At 35.3% G+C, this 14101-nt stretch overlaps 1 protein-coding gene and 1 non-coding gene across 2 annotated transcripts in view; one reads left to right on the plus strand and one right to left on the minus strand.

Moving 5' to 3' along the window:
* LOC148952538 (uncharacterized) overlaps window positions 1–14101 on the plus strand; it is a 211650-nt gene that overhangs the window by 32756 nt on the left and 164793 nt on the right. Inside the window, exons 5-6 of the mRNA XM_089089219.1 lie at window positions 3564–3697; window positions 8956–9074. Coding sequence (XP_088945345.1) covers window positions 3564–3697; window positions 8956–9074 — 253 coding nt within the window. The remainder of the gene's footprint in view (window positions 1–3563; window positions 3698–8955; window positions 9075–14101) is intronic.
* Window positions 11158–11260, minus strand: LOC148952539 (U6 spliceosomal RNA). The gene has a single exon (XR_016141838.1). It is a non-coding gene; the product is annotated as a U6 spliceosomal RNA (small nuclear RNA).

Here is a 14101-nt window from a genome sequence, read left to right on the forward strand (position 1 = left end):
CACTGTCCAAAAATGTAAACAGCTACATCCTTCTCTCAAGTATAATTGTGTTTTGTGGTCAGACGAAAAAACAAATTTTTTTTTTTTCTCTATTTTCATTACTAACTTCCCCGTCAACCGTTGCTGCAATCTCAAAAGAAAGAAAATTCAAGGAAAACTCCTCCGGAAAATTTCTCCTTGCGGAAAAATCCCCCCCCCCCCCCAACAATTCCTCTTCATCGAAGATAAGATAAGATGTATTCTTCATTAGACACACATACAATATTACATGGGATTATTCCCCCAAACGCTCATTGGCCTGTACAAAGGGGGAAGACAAATGAGTTGCTTACTCAGAGATGAAAACCAAAAGAAAATTTAAAATGATCACTTACTCACATACGAAGGAGAAGAAAAGAAAATACAGATAAAATTAAAACTATAGAAAAAATAGAATGAATAAACTAAATTAATTAATTAGATTAAATAGATTTAAAAAAAAAAAATAACTTCTACGAAGCCAAAGAATTTGTAACAATTTTTTTTAAACAAACCGAATGAGTGGCACCCTCGAGCTGATTCAGGCAACTTATTCCAAACATTATGACACGCCATTAAAGGATCAAAATCTGACCTTATTAAAGGAGTAAATGGAACTTGAACATGATTTGTATTATTGCGAAGATTATAATTATTTTGATCAGAGGTAAAAGATAGCGGAGCACTTAGGGGCCGGGGTAGGTCACCATGAAGCTGAGGAAAAGTTGACATCCACACAATTGGACAGTAAGAAACGTAAGATTGGATCAAGCAGTGAAAAAGGATTTTCAAAAATGATCCAGGAAAAGTGTGTCTAAGTTTCCTTAAAATACCGAAACTCCTGTATATCTTCATTTTAATAAAATCAATGTGACGTTTGAAAGACAGGTTTTCGTCAACAAGAATGCCCAAAAACTGAATACATTTACCTTTAGGTCAGTGAATAATTTCATTTGGCTATTGAATTTCAGAAAACAAGAAACAAACCTAAGAAAGACACGAAAAAATAAAAACACGGCGCTTCGAAAATTTTAGAATAAGGTAGCCATCACCAAGCCACAAAGTCACCCTCTCAAACAAATTTTCCAAATTTAATCGAAGCTGGGATTCGCAGTTTCCCAAAGTGCCAAGCGTGCTGTCATCAGCAAAACAAGCAATGACATCAGAAGAAGGCGAACTATAGTTGCCACTATGGATTAGGATGACAAAGTCTACAGCAATTAATAAGTTTCTGCTTTTTTACATAAGTCAATAATAGCACAGGCCCTAAAACTGTTCCCTGGGGGACACAAAAATTCACTTGTGAGGGTGACCGGAAAAGTGGATCAACAGAAATTAACATATCCTTCAAATAAGACTGAAACCAACAAAAATACATTTCCACTTGTGCCAAAATGAGATATCTTCGATAGAAGAAGTTCATGGGTTAACGAATCGAAAGCCTTACGAATATCCAGGAATTCAGATGCCGGAATCAACCCCGAATCTAACGCAGAATGAATAAAATTCAAAAGAGCCATACAGGCCTGTTCAATGGAGTGCTTCCTTTGGATACACGACTGAAAATTAAGAAGAAAATTTCTAGATTTAAGAAAAGTAAGAAAATGAGAAAGCATAGCGTTTTCAAAAATTTTAGTAAATACTGATAAAACTGGAATTGGTTGATAATTAGACGGATAATTCCTTGGTCCACCTTTATACAAAACAATAATCCGAGCACGCTTGAGAGCATCCGGAAAAAACGCCACATTCAAATGAAAGATTAACAAGTTTTGTTAGAGGCAATACTATTGAAGGAAGAATAGATTTAACTTACCTTAGTAGGGATAGAATCTGGTCCAGATGAGGACGAGTTTTTCAAGCCATTAGCAATTTTAGTAAAACCAAGTCCATAAACCGAAAAACATAATAATGATCCGTTTTGATAAACACAAACATAGATTTTTTTTTCCAACATCATGCTTTTTACAATGGAGTTAATTCCAGACGGAATATAGTTGTCCTTTACCCTATGTTCATACAAACTGCCTAAATAGTTTATTTTGATTGTATACGCAAAGAGTCAGAAAAAGATACACAAATAAAATTCAATTTAAAATGAAAAATACCCCCATGAAACTTACCCCCTAACAATTCTCCTCCACTCCCTGGCGGGAAACTTCCCCCGACAACTTCCCCGAGAAAGTTAAGTTTTGGTCACATGTAAAATAACGATAGGCTTTTTAAATTTGAAAAGTACAAGGCTAAATACCAAATTTATGTAACTGTTGAAAAACTAATTCAGAGAGGTTTTTTTTCGAAGTGTGTTAGAAAGCAGAATTTGTAATTAATCAGCCCGTCAGATGGCAGAATTTGTAATTAATCAGCCCGTATTCAGAGAATTTTATTAAGATGACCGGAAGGGATTGTCAATTATTTGCGTTGAGGAGTCTTCAGTTTCAGTCAGTGCTAAAACTCTTAATACTGCCGTGGAGGGGGGGGGGGGGTACATGTGCAACGCCCCTTAGTAAAGAAGCTTATGATGTGACCCCCTGAAGAAAATGTTTGCCCATTTCTGTCTCAGAAATGCTTACAAAAAGGGCCTACCTTTTGTACTAAGAAATGCCTCTCAGAGGGGCCTACAAAAGAAAAGAAAACGAATATTTGGTAAGCTTTCTGGAACCTGAACAACAGGTGAAATACAGCACATTTTACAGTGGGGGGGGGGGCAAAAGCAATGAGAAATCACCTCCAAAAACCTTGGTAACAAAACTGCTGGTACCTGTTTCATCCATAATGATAGGACAATGACATGTTTGATGGGAATGAGAAGGCTTTGTACGACACCAGTCTTTGCAACCTAATTGAAGAGTAAAAGCAGGTCTACCTCTGTGGAAATTGAAGTTAGTTTGATGCAGGAAAGATGAACAGCTACAAGATGAGGAGAGGAGGTGGGAGCAAATTGCCCTTTGCTTTTGGATTTTGGTCGGTTGATCATGCTCACCATACCCCAGCATTTTCAAAATTTCAATCTATTAACAATTAATACGTCCATGAACTGTAAAAAAATTGCCATTTTTTCCCTTTTAGTGCAATTTAATAAATTAGTATAAACTATCAGCATTATAAAGTATATAAAGTGTTAGTTTTAACATTAGTTTACACACATTTGAATGCTTTTGTTCAATTCTTCTTAGTCTTAGGCTACCTACCAGAAAATTTACATCAACATGTCAATTCATTTTTCATCTCAATTGTCTTGTGTTTACTGTATTTGAACAAGCAGGCTGTGCGTTCTTCAGCTTTTTTTTCATTTTCTGTCCTCAATTCACGGGTTATTTTACAGCTTTTCGATACTCCTCACTTTGGCAAACCGCTTTTGCTTTTTTCTTCTTCTTTTTCCTTTGGTTCGTAAATGGCCTTGTTTTCTATTCTATTTCGCAGTTCTTATTTTTTTACATGTTTCGTATTTCTTGCTTTCATTTAGTATTCTATATTTCATACTATTATATTGTCAATTTTTTAATTATTTTTATTTTTATTATTTTTACTTTTTTTTCTTATAGGCACAGGAAGCGAAAGACATTCTGTCGAATATTCCTTGGAATTATCGTCTCATTTATACTTTTATCAGTCATAGCAGTAATAAGTTTAGCTGCATATCTTGGTATTTTAACAACAAACGTTGATTCAGTTCATGGTAAGTTATAATAAAAGTTTGTCTTTAGAGGCAGGTACTTTTTTCAGCATTCAATTTACCTCAATGGCTCTAGGGTTTTACTGTTTGCAAACGACAATGATAATTCAATCTGCATAATCCCTCGAAAATGGGGTTGGATCGATGCATCGTTGGATCATCATAGTCGAGAGCCCAATATAAAAGAACTGCGCTTAAGCTTTTAAGCTTTTACGCTCAAGTCTTACACTCAAGCATAAGAGCGACAATATCATATTTGTTATTATCTTTAAAATAAGATTCCTTTCCTCGTTTAGCGATTACGCGTCTAACATTTTTCTCACGTTTTTGAAAATCTGAGGGCCTGAATCATTGTATAAAGATAATATAATTATCTTAATTTATTATTTATATACTGTGGCCTGAATGTACAAAATTCTTCCCCTCATCTTCAGCAACAAGGAAAATCACTTTTTCGTAAGAGAAGCATTGAAGTATCACCCTTTTTTGTCGCAACTGGGAGGGGGGTACTGAAATTAATTTTAAGCCCCGTACAGAGAAGTTTCATGATATGAGAGTGAGAGAATTACAGTCCCCCATCTTGAGCAACAAGGAAAATCATTTTTTCGTAAGGGAAGCATTGAAGTATCTCCTTTTTTTGTCGACGCTAGAGGGCACTGAAATTAATTCTAAGGCTGGTATAGGCAAGTTTTACAATTTGAGAGTGAGAGAATTACAGTCCCCCATCTTGAGTAACAAGAAAAAAAATTTTTCGTAAGGGAAGCATTGAAATATCTCCTTTTTGTATTCTCCTTTTTTTCGTCGCCTCTAGTGTGGCACTGAAATTAATTCTAAGGCTGGCATAGGGAAGTTTTTGCAATATGAGAATGAGAAAAACATTGAAACCTGTATTTTTCACTCCATAAATGGACCTATCCAACATTTCAAAAACTACTTATATTTACAAGTATAACTAAAACTAAGGTTGACGATTTCAATTTAAAGCTGTTTTAACCATGTTTCAAGGCACCGCCACCCGACGATATGCTGCTAGTCCTGGGAATTATCATATTTCATTGTAAAATGGTTACTATTCTATCTTATGAAGCATCCAAGAATAGGTTTTTTTGGATAACCTCTGCTGGAAGGTTATTCTATATGGCTACATTACGTTGAACTAAGTTCTGTTTGAGATAGTCTCGGCCAGTAACGGATCCAGGGGGTGCCCCCCTAGCGTAGTCTAAAGTAGTGTAATTTACTTAATTAACTCAAGTTTGCGTTAATTAAACTTGCTCCTCACGCAAGTTTATCGGACCAACCAATTTCCCCCCCTAATTTTTTTATCGGATAAACATATTTTACACCCCCCCCCTAAATAAATCCTGGATTCTCCCCTGGTCCCGGCAGAGAGTTTATTCACTACTGTAGGTAGCCCTGACAAGAATGAGCCCTTTAAAGAGAAGTAACTTTGTTATCAAAAGTTTGGGAGTCGTGAACTTGGGACTTCAAACTAAAGGCCTAACCATGCCTCCCAAGTTGAAACAAAGTCATGCACCTGCCACCGAACCTCCTATAGTTTGTGTACTTCCTTGTTTCATGAAGTGCGCTATCCGAAATAGTATATGACTTCAACCCCTTAGCCCAGGAGTGAGTAAATGTTTTTTAGATGACCACTTTATAAACGTCATTGCTAACGGGATTTGTATGTATCACAAAATTCACAAATACTTTAATAATAATTTAAAGCAAAATAGGAACTAATGATAGTATATAGCCTTGTGTTATTCGTTTAATATTCAGGCTGTATTACAAAAGCACAATAAATCTTACAATTCAAAATGAACAATCGTAAGCTGGTAACAATATTTTATGATTTATAACTATTGTCAACTACCATAATAACTATTGTGAAAAGGATGTATTTTCTTAAAGTTTGACCGAAGGAAATACTAAGAAAAATTAATAGAAATGTAATCCCATCGACAAAAGAATAAGATTAATTTAATCAGCACATGTAACATATAAGTGTCTATGTGCCCCATAATACGCTGCGGCAGCCCACAGCACAAGGACCATAGTCCACAGTCGGTCTTGCTCCCAGAGCAGACGGCGAGATGGATGGAAGGACAGTCTCAACAAGTTTCTGCACATGACCAACGCCGGAATTATAGCTCATATCTTAGCAGCAATTCGGAGAAGGTTTGCCCAACTCTCTTCTCTGTCCCCAAGATGGTAGAAGTCACATTCGCTGTATATTCTCGAAAATTGATCTAGCTCACTCCTAGTAATAGAGGAAACGGCAAGGGTAGGTAATTCTATTTCTCTGATAAAAAAAAAATCTTTGACAGCTGATGTTATGCAGACAGATAATGTTTCTGCTTCCAGTTCCAGTTTGATGGTCTCGAGATGTTGTTTTCATCTAAGAGATAATGCCCAACAATCTTCTATATCCTCATCACAGTTCATATAATTATCCAGTAAGCTTATCGCAGATCATTTCTTGTCTTCGTTCTCGGTGAGAACAAAAAGCTCCTCCCACTTCTTCGTGCAGTTATTAATAGCGGGTTTCCACTTGTTTCCGATTGTTTAGCGTAAAGTGCATTATTCGTAATAGTGGGTTTCCACTTGTTTCCGATTGTTTCGCGTCTGACTTGTCTACCCGTTAAAAGATCTGATACCACTTATGTTTCTACGTTCTCTGGAGCACTCGCACCCCGGTCCGGGTTTTTATAATGGGTGAGATAGGGAATGATCATACTGGATAATTATATGAACTGTGATCCTCATAAACTATATTTGCTAAACGGTTTCATCATCCCGAATTGGTGCTACTGTTATATAGTAAGACCCATATGATTAAGACCCGTGCCGAATATCCAACTAAAAATGTTTAGCATTTGGGAATGGATTTCCTATCTTCGGTATGCTAGTTTCATCAGAACTCTTCTCTTGTGCGCGGTATATAGTTTAGAGTTGAGAGTCTGTGTGTTACTTAAATATGCCTTGATATTATTTTTAATTTGTTTTATTGTACTTTTTATATATTTACTATGGATTATTTTTTTTATTCATTCTTTTCTATTGTGAGCAATAATTACTTGGGTATTGTGCTAATAACAAGAGAGAGAGCTAGTCAAAGATTAAAGTGAAATGAAATTAAAGACATCATTGTCCAACATTTATCTAGATCACCTTCCCCCTTTCATAGGGAAGGGGGAGAGGACAAGTAGCTATAGTTTTTTTCTGCCAGGAAATTACTGTCAAAAACAAAAGGAGGTAAACTTTGGGTACAAATAACAGGGTCGAATAATATCTTGTATTTTGGAGGTTTTTTTTGCCTCGTTTTAGTGGATAGAACGGGTATTTTTCTAACATGTCCAACGATCCAAAAGTTTATTATAGGGTAGTAAAGTCAACGGGAATCATACTTTAATTTGACCCAAATTTCACTAAACGCGGGGGGGGGATTTATTTTTAATATCTACGGGATGGAATTTTTAATTTTTTTTAGACCCCCGCACAAGGTATTTTTAAAATATAGAATAGGTAGCAAAAATATCTAAGGGGCACAGGCCCACTGTAGCCCCATCTAATAACCGAACACTGTCTTCAACATAATTTCTGTGAAGCGTTGAACAGAATAGTCCCATCTAGAATGGGCTTACTGAAAGAAATTTTTCTTTTCAAGCATTCAGATTAGCGAATTTTAATTTTATTGTCTTCAAAAAGACAATAGCAATATGTGAGTGTTACTGGGAAACGACAAATTATATTTTTTTTTTTCAATGTGATTTGTATTGCAATAAATAGGTGTGATGGCAATAAATTAAAGCACTTCAAATGTGCTCGTAGTAATATCCTCATCAAAATGATATTGAATTTGGTTCATTTAGATTCAAGGACAAAGGGGGATAAATGCACAACCGCCTTGAACTTGAAATAAAGCTTCGTTACCTAGGACGTAATTAGGATTAAAGTTGTTGACAGAACAGAGGAGGCTTGCACTTTCAGTAATCACGTACACCAGGTAGTGCGCGCCACGCATGGCGAAAGTGTGACACAAACTATGCCATGTGTAGCAGAAACTTTGACAAGCATTGCGGAACTTTGCGGCACACATGGCGTCATGATATTTGCACAAAGCTTTGGAAGGTGGGCACCACCTTGGAAAGAACATTCATTAAAAAACTGTTTTTAATTTACTGTTTTCTTGTGTATATTCTTTTTTTTACTGTTTTCTTTGTTTTATCTGCCTATTTTCATGTAGTGTGTAATCGAGTGTACTGTTTATTGTATTTATCTTGTTTATTATTGTGTAAAAACTTAGGCTCCCCTAAAAGTCATGCTTCATGGGTCAAATAACCATTTACTGTAAAAGTAAATTTCTTTTTAGTATGAATAAAATAATTAGTTAATTCATGGAAAAAATCATAATACAACCGATATCTTCGTTCCCAGTAATATCGCTAGTTGGCTGATTTAACCTTTACTGAAAAAAGGGGTATTAGCCTAGAATTGAGGCTATTGGTAAAGAAACATGTTAAGAAAACAATTTTTACTTCCTTACATGCAGAAAAATTGTGGCTAACAAATTTTGAATGCGATTCCACCATGCTTTATCCCCTCCCCCAATGCGCAAATATATAGCCGCAGTTATATATTTCCTGTGTGTTTTTCTATTTCTTGATTTCGTCTGCTTTGATTCAATTTACGGGTACACGAGTTGAAACAAGAGTGATGCATGGCAAAATGTATGGGAAATATATAATTCGGACCATATATTTGCACCTTAGAAGAAAGCGGTTGGGGAGTGAAGTATTGTTGAGTCGCTTTCGTAATTCGTTAACTACAATTTTTCTGCATCGATGTAAGAATTGTTTTTCTTAGCATATTTCCTTCTCAAAAGCACCAATTCTAGTCTTATACCTAAATAAAAGGTTGTCATCCCCTACCGTTTTGCGTTCCTGCATATGTGCCTACAAGGGCCGTATCCAGGACTTTTTTCGGGGGAAGGGGGGGGTACAAACAAACTTTAAAAAACGCAGCAAAAAATTTTTTATATGCATTTTTGTTACGTTGTTATGAGTCTAACGGAAAATTCGGATATAGAGTTACAACCCACTACCCCTCCCCCCCGTATACGGCCTTGGTGCCTACCATGGTCATGCCTATTTTTTCGTATGTTCGCCCGAAACATTTTTCTTGAATCCTCGGGACATATTATGTTATTAACCAAACAAAGATAATTACCTATCATCCAGTTTAACGATCGTAATTTTCAGGTAACACGGTACATTACGAGGGGAGTATACGAGTTATTTCTGGTGATGACTTTAGCACATTGTTGCTCAACAGAGAATCGGAAACTTTTAAAGAAGCATCACAGCGGTATCAACATATGGTATGTATACTGTTGCTGTCGTGGAAAGTTGCGGCTGCCAAAATTTAATTTGAAAGAAAAAAAAAACATGAATGGGAAAGTATGGTTCATTGCTCTTTAAATTACTGTCTGCTGAGAATAAAAAATCATGGTTAGTTCAGGCTTTGACAGGAGGGCTGACTTTTGCTTGTATAGCAAAAGGCTACAATCTTAGGCTACTTCGTCCAAAATATATTTCATGTGGGCAGATATTCTGTTCATTTCTAAATGCTGCTCTGTGATAAACATAATTAGACTTGCTCAGAGAAGAGATGTCTGACAAGGCAAACGTTCAAATTGAAAATCGGGGTTTTAGTTCAAGTCCAAATTCATTGTTTCATATGAGAGATTCGAATTCATGTTAGAGTGTGGAAGTTTATTAACGAGTTTAGTTTTGCTTTATTTTGAAATGAAAATGGCGATTTGCTCTTACTATAGTGGGACTCTGTAAGCACCACACCTCCACCCCTCCCCTGCCGTATGCACGATTATCCGCTATAAAACATACTTAAAGGTAAAATATAAAGATCTTCCTGGGATTTCTTTGTAAAACGGAAGCAAAGTCAAAACTAAAAATGAAGTTATCAAAAAGTTATATTAATTTTCAATATTTTGGAAATTATCAAAAGACTATGAAAAAGAAAATAGTACAGAATAAGTGCCCAAAACTTTCCAATTTATCAAGAAATAAACTACCAATGTTTTTTTTTCGCAAAGATTAAAAGGCTAATAAAAAAGAATTACTTTTCAAGCAGATTAATTCTTATGTTAGAGAGATTGCAAGTAATTTATAATATTTATTTGAAGTATAATATTTACACATGCCTAGCACGTGTAAATATGCAAAATAAATCGTAGTTTTCTCCCTAAGGAAGGGTAATCATTCAAATGAATTCCTTATAAATGAAACAAAGTCAGAAAATGACTTTTTTATATTAATAGCAACATTTGGAGGAAGGGCAGGGGACACTTGCACCTCGATATTCTAAAAAATACCTCTTTTGGTATTTTTATTTTAAAAGTAAAAAAACATCCACCCTAGATTTTAAAATAATACTCTTTCCATCTTCATGAAAAATTAAAAATGCCCACCCCTACACCACCCCATCCCTACAATTTCGTTTATTGATGCCCCTGTTTTGATGGTCAGGTCAACGAAAAATATCCTTAAAAATTTAGATCTTTTTTGGGCTGTCATGCTTTTTGGGTTCTTTTCCCTGAAAAAATATTCATTGTTTTATACGAACTTGAAATATTTTGCTTATATATTCTTATTAAGGGGCTCTCAAACTAATGCGCAACTTTCAGTGCAAATTGTTTCATTGATTTTAATCTCCAAAACTTTTAGAGTTGCTCCAAATAAAGTTCTCTTCGCCATTTCTGGTGTATTCCCATGCTATTGAAATATCCTAGTTGTATTATACTATTGTTTTAAAAAATAAAGTTGTGAGATAGAGTCAAACTTTAGCATAAAGAGCGAGGCGTTGAGGAGGCGAAACTTGAACTAAACTTATATATTTGAAATTGGCATAAAAATCTGATTCTTTTGATGTACCTATTGGTATCAAAATTCCGTTTTTTAGACTTACGGTTACTTTTGAGCCGGGTCGCTCCTTACTTACAGTTCGTTACCACGAACTGTTTGATATACATAAGTATGATGAAAATAAAATATTTTAGTAACAAAATTATGGAAACTACAACAGACAATTATGGAAATCAGCCCTCCCCCCAGAACGGATTATATTAAATGGTTTCTAACCTAACCTCTTTTTTCATATTTACATTGCGACACAATTTAGCAATGTTTTCTTAAATATGTATTGAATTTAAAGAAGACAAATCTGCCTTTCTCCTAGATTTGGATAAATAAACTTTGCCCACACCTTCCCCCACCTATTTTTTCATGGATTGACACCACTGTATGAGCGGACTTACCACACTAAGTCTTGGCTCCAAAAATTTGAGTAAGAATTCAAATTGAGTTCCGACACCGGAAAGATTTCTGTTTATTAAAAGCATTCGATTAATAAAAAAGACTCTGAAAATTGAAACAGAATTTTAAAAAAATGTGGAACGCTTCACGATTTTGCGTGTCATCTATACGCAGGGGCCATGCTAATCTTCTCTGTATTGTACAATTTTAGACAATATTGTAGTTGCCAAATTTATATGTATACTTGGATACTGTAAATGCTAATTTGCTACGATGGTTTACCTGAAAACAAAATTTTGTAAAGTGGAAAATTAACTCTATTTTATAAGCAAGTTATTTTTAGTTTTTGTTGTTTATTGACTACCGGCTTCTAAGACAGTGGCGGTAATATAAGAGACGATAGTTAAAACAATAAAACTTGGATTTACAGCATATCCCCTCAAGCTAACCAACCTGAATTAATTCGAGATCCTATTTTCTACCATTTGATTTAGTTCTCAAAGAGTTGGGAGGTTTTATTTTTGCCAGGATGGGTTATATCCTTTTTTTCTCACTCACAGCCTTAGTTAAAAAATATGAGGGAGTGCCCACTTCCAAAAATTATGTATATGCTGTGTGTGCCATGTGTGGTGTTAGAAGATGCGGCGTAGATGAAGTGCGCCTGCGTGTGGTGCCTAGTGTTCCACGCTAGGCGAAACAAGCGGTGCTCCTAAATGTACATTAGGTGATTTAGAATAGGTAACCCCTTGGAAAGTGAAATTTTCAATATTTTATATTCAAATTAAAATAAAATGAAAATAAATTAGCAGATACAAGTTTTGGTACTTGTCTATTATAGCGACTACGCTCAAGTTCTTGATCTGAGAAAAACTGGTTTCTCTGTCTGCATTCGGAGATAATCAGCTTAGCCCGTGAGATAAACTTCTGTGCAGGTATATTTTAATTAAATATTTATTGTATAGAGTTGGTTAGGTATTTAATATAATGCGTTCTGGGCGGCCTGCTTTCCATAATTCTATGTTGTAGTTTCCATAATTTTGTTTCTAAAGTATCATATTTTTATCAGATTTTGGTATATTTCATTATGATTAACCTAACTTCACTTCTTGAGTGTGGTCGGAATAACCGTAACTACCCAAAATGCATATGAAATGCAAATAAAGTTGTACTCACATTGGACTCACAGTATCGTATCTATCCATTCACCAAACCGGAATAATGATATCACTTAGACCCTTTCTTAGAGAATGATCTAAACTAACTTCACAGTTAGGAAACGTTTCCTATTTTTGTATGTTTTTTGCATCTTTTTAACTTATTTTACAATCTACAACAAATTTCGAAGCAAATTCTAAAAATAGAACTTGGTGTATCTTTAAAACTAAATATAACGTACAAAGAACAGTTCAAGTAGGGATAAATCCTTTTATTAGACAGTGAAAAACAATGACAAAAAATTCTGGATATTTCGATCACATAGACAGTGACCGTCATCAGCAGATGTACACTCTCATCAGTGTATGTTATAAGATTTTACAAGAGCCTGTTATAAGATGTTAGAGGAGTCTGTAATAAGATTTTGAATAAAAAATTTTGCAGTTTTTGCTTGAAAAGCCTTAGCTTTATAAAACTACAAACAAAGATATTTTTAAAATCCAGGGGATGAAAAACCTAAGGGACCCTCTCCCGTCCCCGATATCTATCGACCTACCCTGTTATTTTTAAATAATTACTTCCTTTCTCGAGGCGGAAGTTGAACAAATAGCATTTGGGTTGTTGGTTAAGGGCTGAAGGACGGTTTTGTCCCAAGATGATAAAATCTAATCATGGAAAGATTTGGAATTGACTCCAAAATCTTCTATTTCCCGATTCCGAATGAATGCCATGGTTGCTGTTTCACACGGAGGATCTGATTTTTTTTTTTTTTTTTTATCACGCCTATGTTCTGTTTTAAGAGCCTCCGTTAAGAAAGTGAAGTTCAAGGAGATTCGTTATAGCGAGAGTAGGCCTATTATGTTCATATCCGAATTTAGGTTAACATCCCAAATCCTCGATTTCAGATTTCCACCCAACAAAGAAGAGCGAGAAGAAATCTGAATTTTGCTGAAATCTGCTAACTAGTCTACCAAATTTTTTTACTTTCGCTATTTTAAAGCCAAAATCTTAGCAACGAAACAATGAATTCCTACACGCCCCCCCCCCCCTTCAAAGCAATGTGAAGTGCTAGTTAACCCTTGAAGAGATTCAGATTTGAATCCAAAGTCTTCTGTTTCCTTAATTCAAATGAATGCCATGTTCGCCGTTATATACAATGGATTTGAATACTTTTTTTTTTAAACAAGTCACTGTTTTGGTCCATGTTCTGTTTCAAAAACCTCTGTTTAAAAGTGGGTTAAAGGAGCAGCGGTGTCAATTGGAGGTGGGCCGGGGGCCTCTGTCCCATAGATTTTTTGCTCGCCCTAGATTTTGAAAGACACCTTTTTGGGAATATTTTCATTGAAAACTGCCTTATCTGTTATTTTCATTTTAAATATTCTAAAGAAGACAAATTTGCACCCCTCCCTAGATGTTGAAAAAATATTTACCCCCCCCCCCCTCTCCCTAAATTTCTGTGAATTAACGCCACTGTCAAGGAGATTGAAAATGTCGAGAGTATTGTATTCATATTCTAAATAGCGCTAACAACCTACATTTTCGTTTCAGCTTTCCATCCAGCAAAAAAAAAAAAAAAAAACGGAGGAGATCCAAATTTTCACAAGAATATGCTAACTGATCTACCATGGTTTTATATTCTTGATATTCCAATACAAAATATAAGCAATTAAACAATGAATCCCCCCCCCCTCTCAACGATAAAGTAGATTTCAAGGTAAGATCTAAGAGAAAAATTAGATAAATAGGCCAAAGAATTCTTAAAATTTTTGGCACAAAACAACAACCGGGCATACTGATTTTAATAGTGTGGCAGAAGATGTTAAGCTAAGAAGGATGCTAATGATTCTTTTTTTGGTTTCTATTGTTAAAAACAGCTGTTGCGTGAATAAAACCTCCTGGGTATCTGTGTCGAAATATA

The sequence above is a fragment of the Artemia sp. Qi Xiang Cuo genome, chromosome 5 (genome assembly GCF_049724085.1).
Source record: "Artemia sp. Qi Xiang Cuo chromosome 5, ASM4972408v1, whole genome shotgun sequence".
In the NCBI taxonomy this organism is placed as follows: Eukaryota; Metazoa; Arthropoda; class Branchiopoda; order Anostraca; family Artemiidae; genus Artemia; species Artemia sp. Qi Xiang Cuo.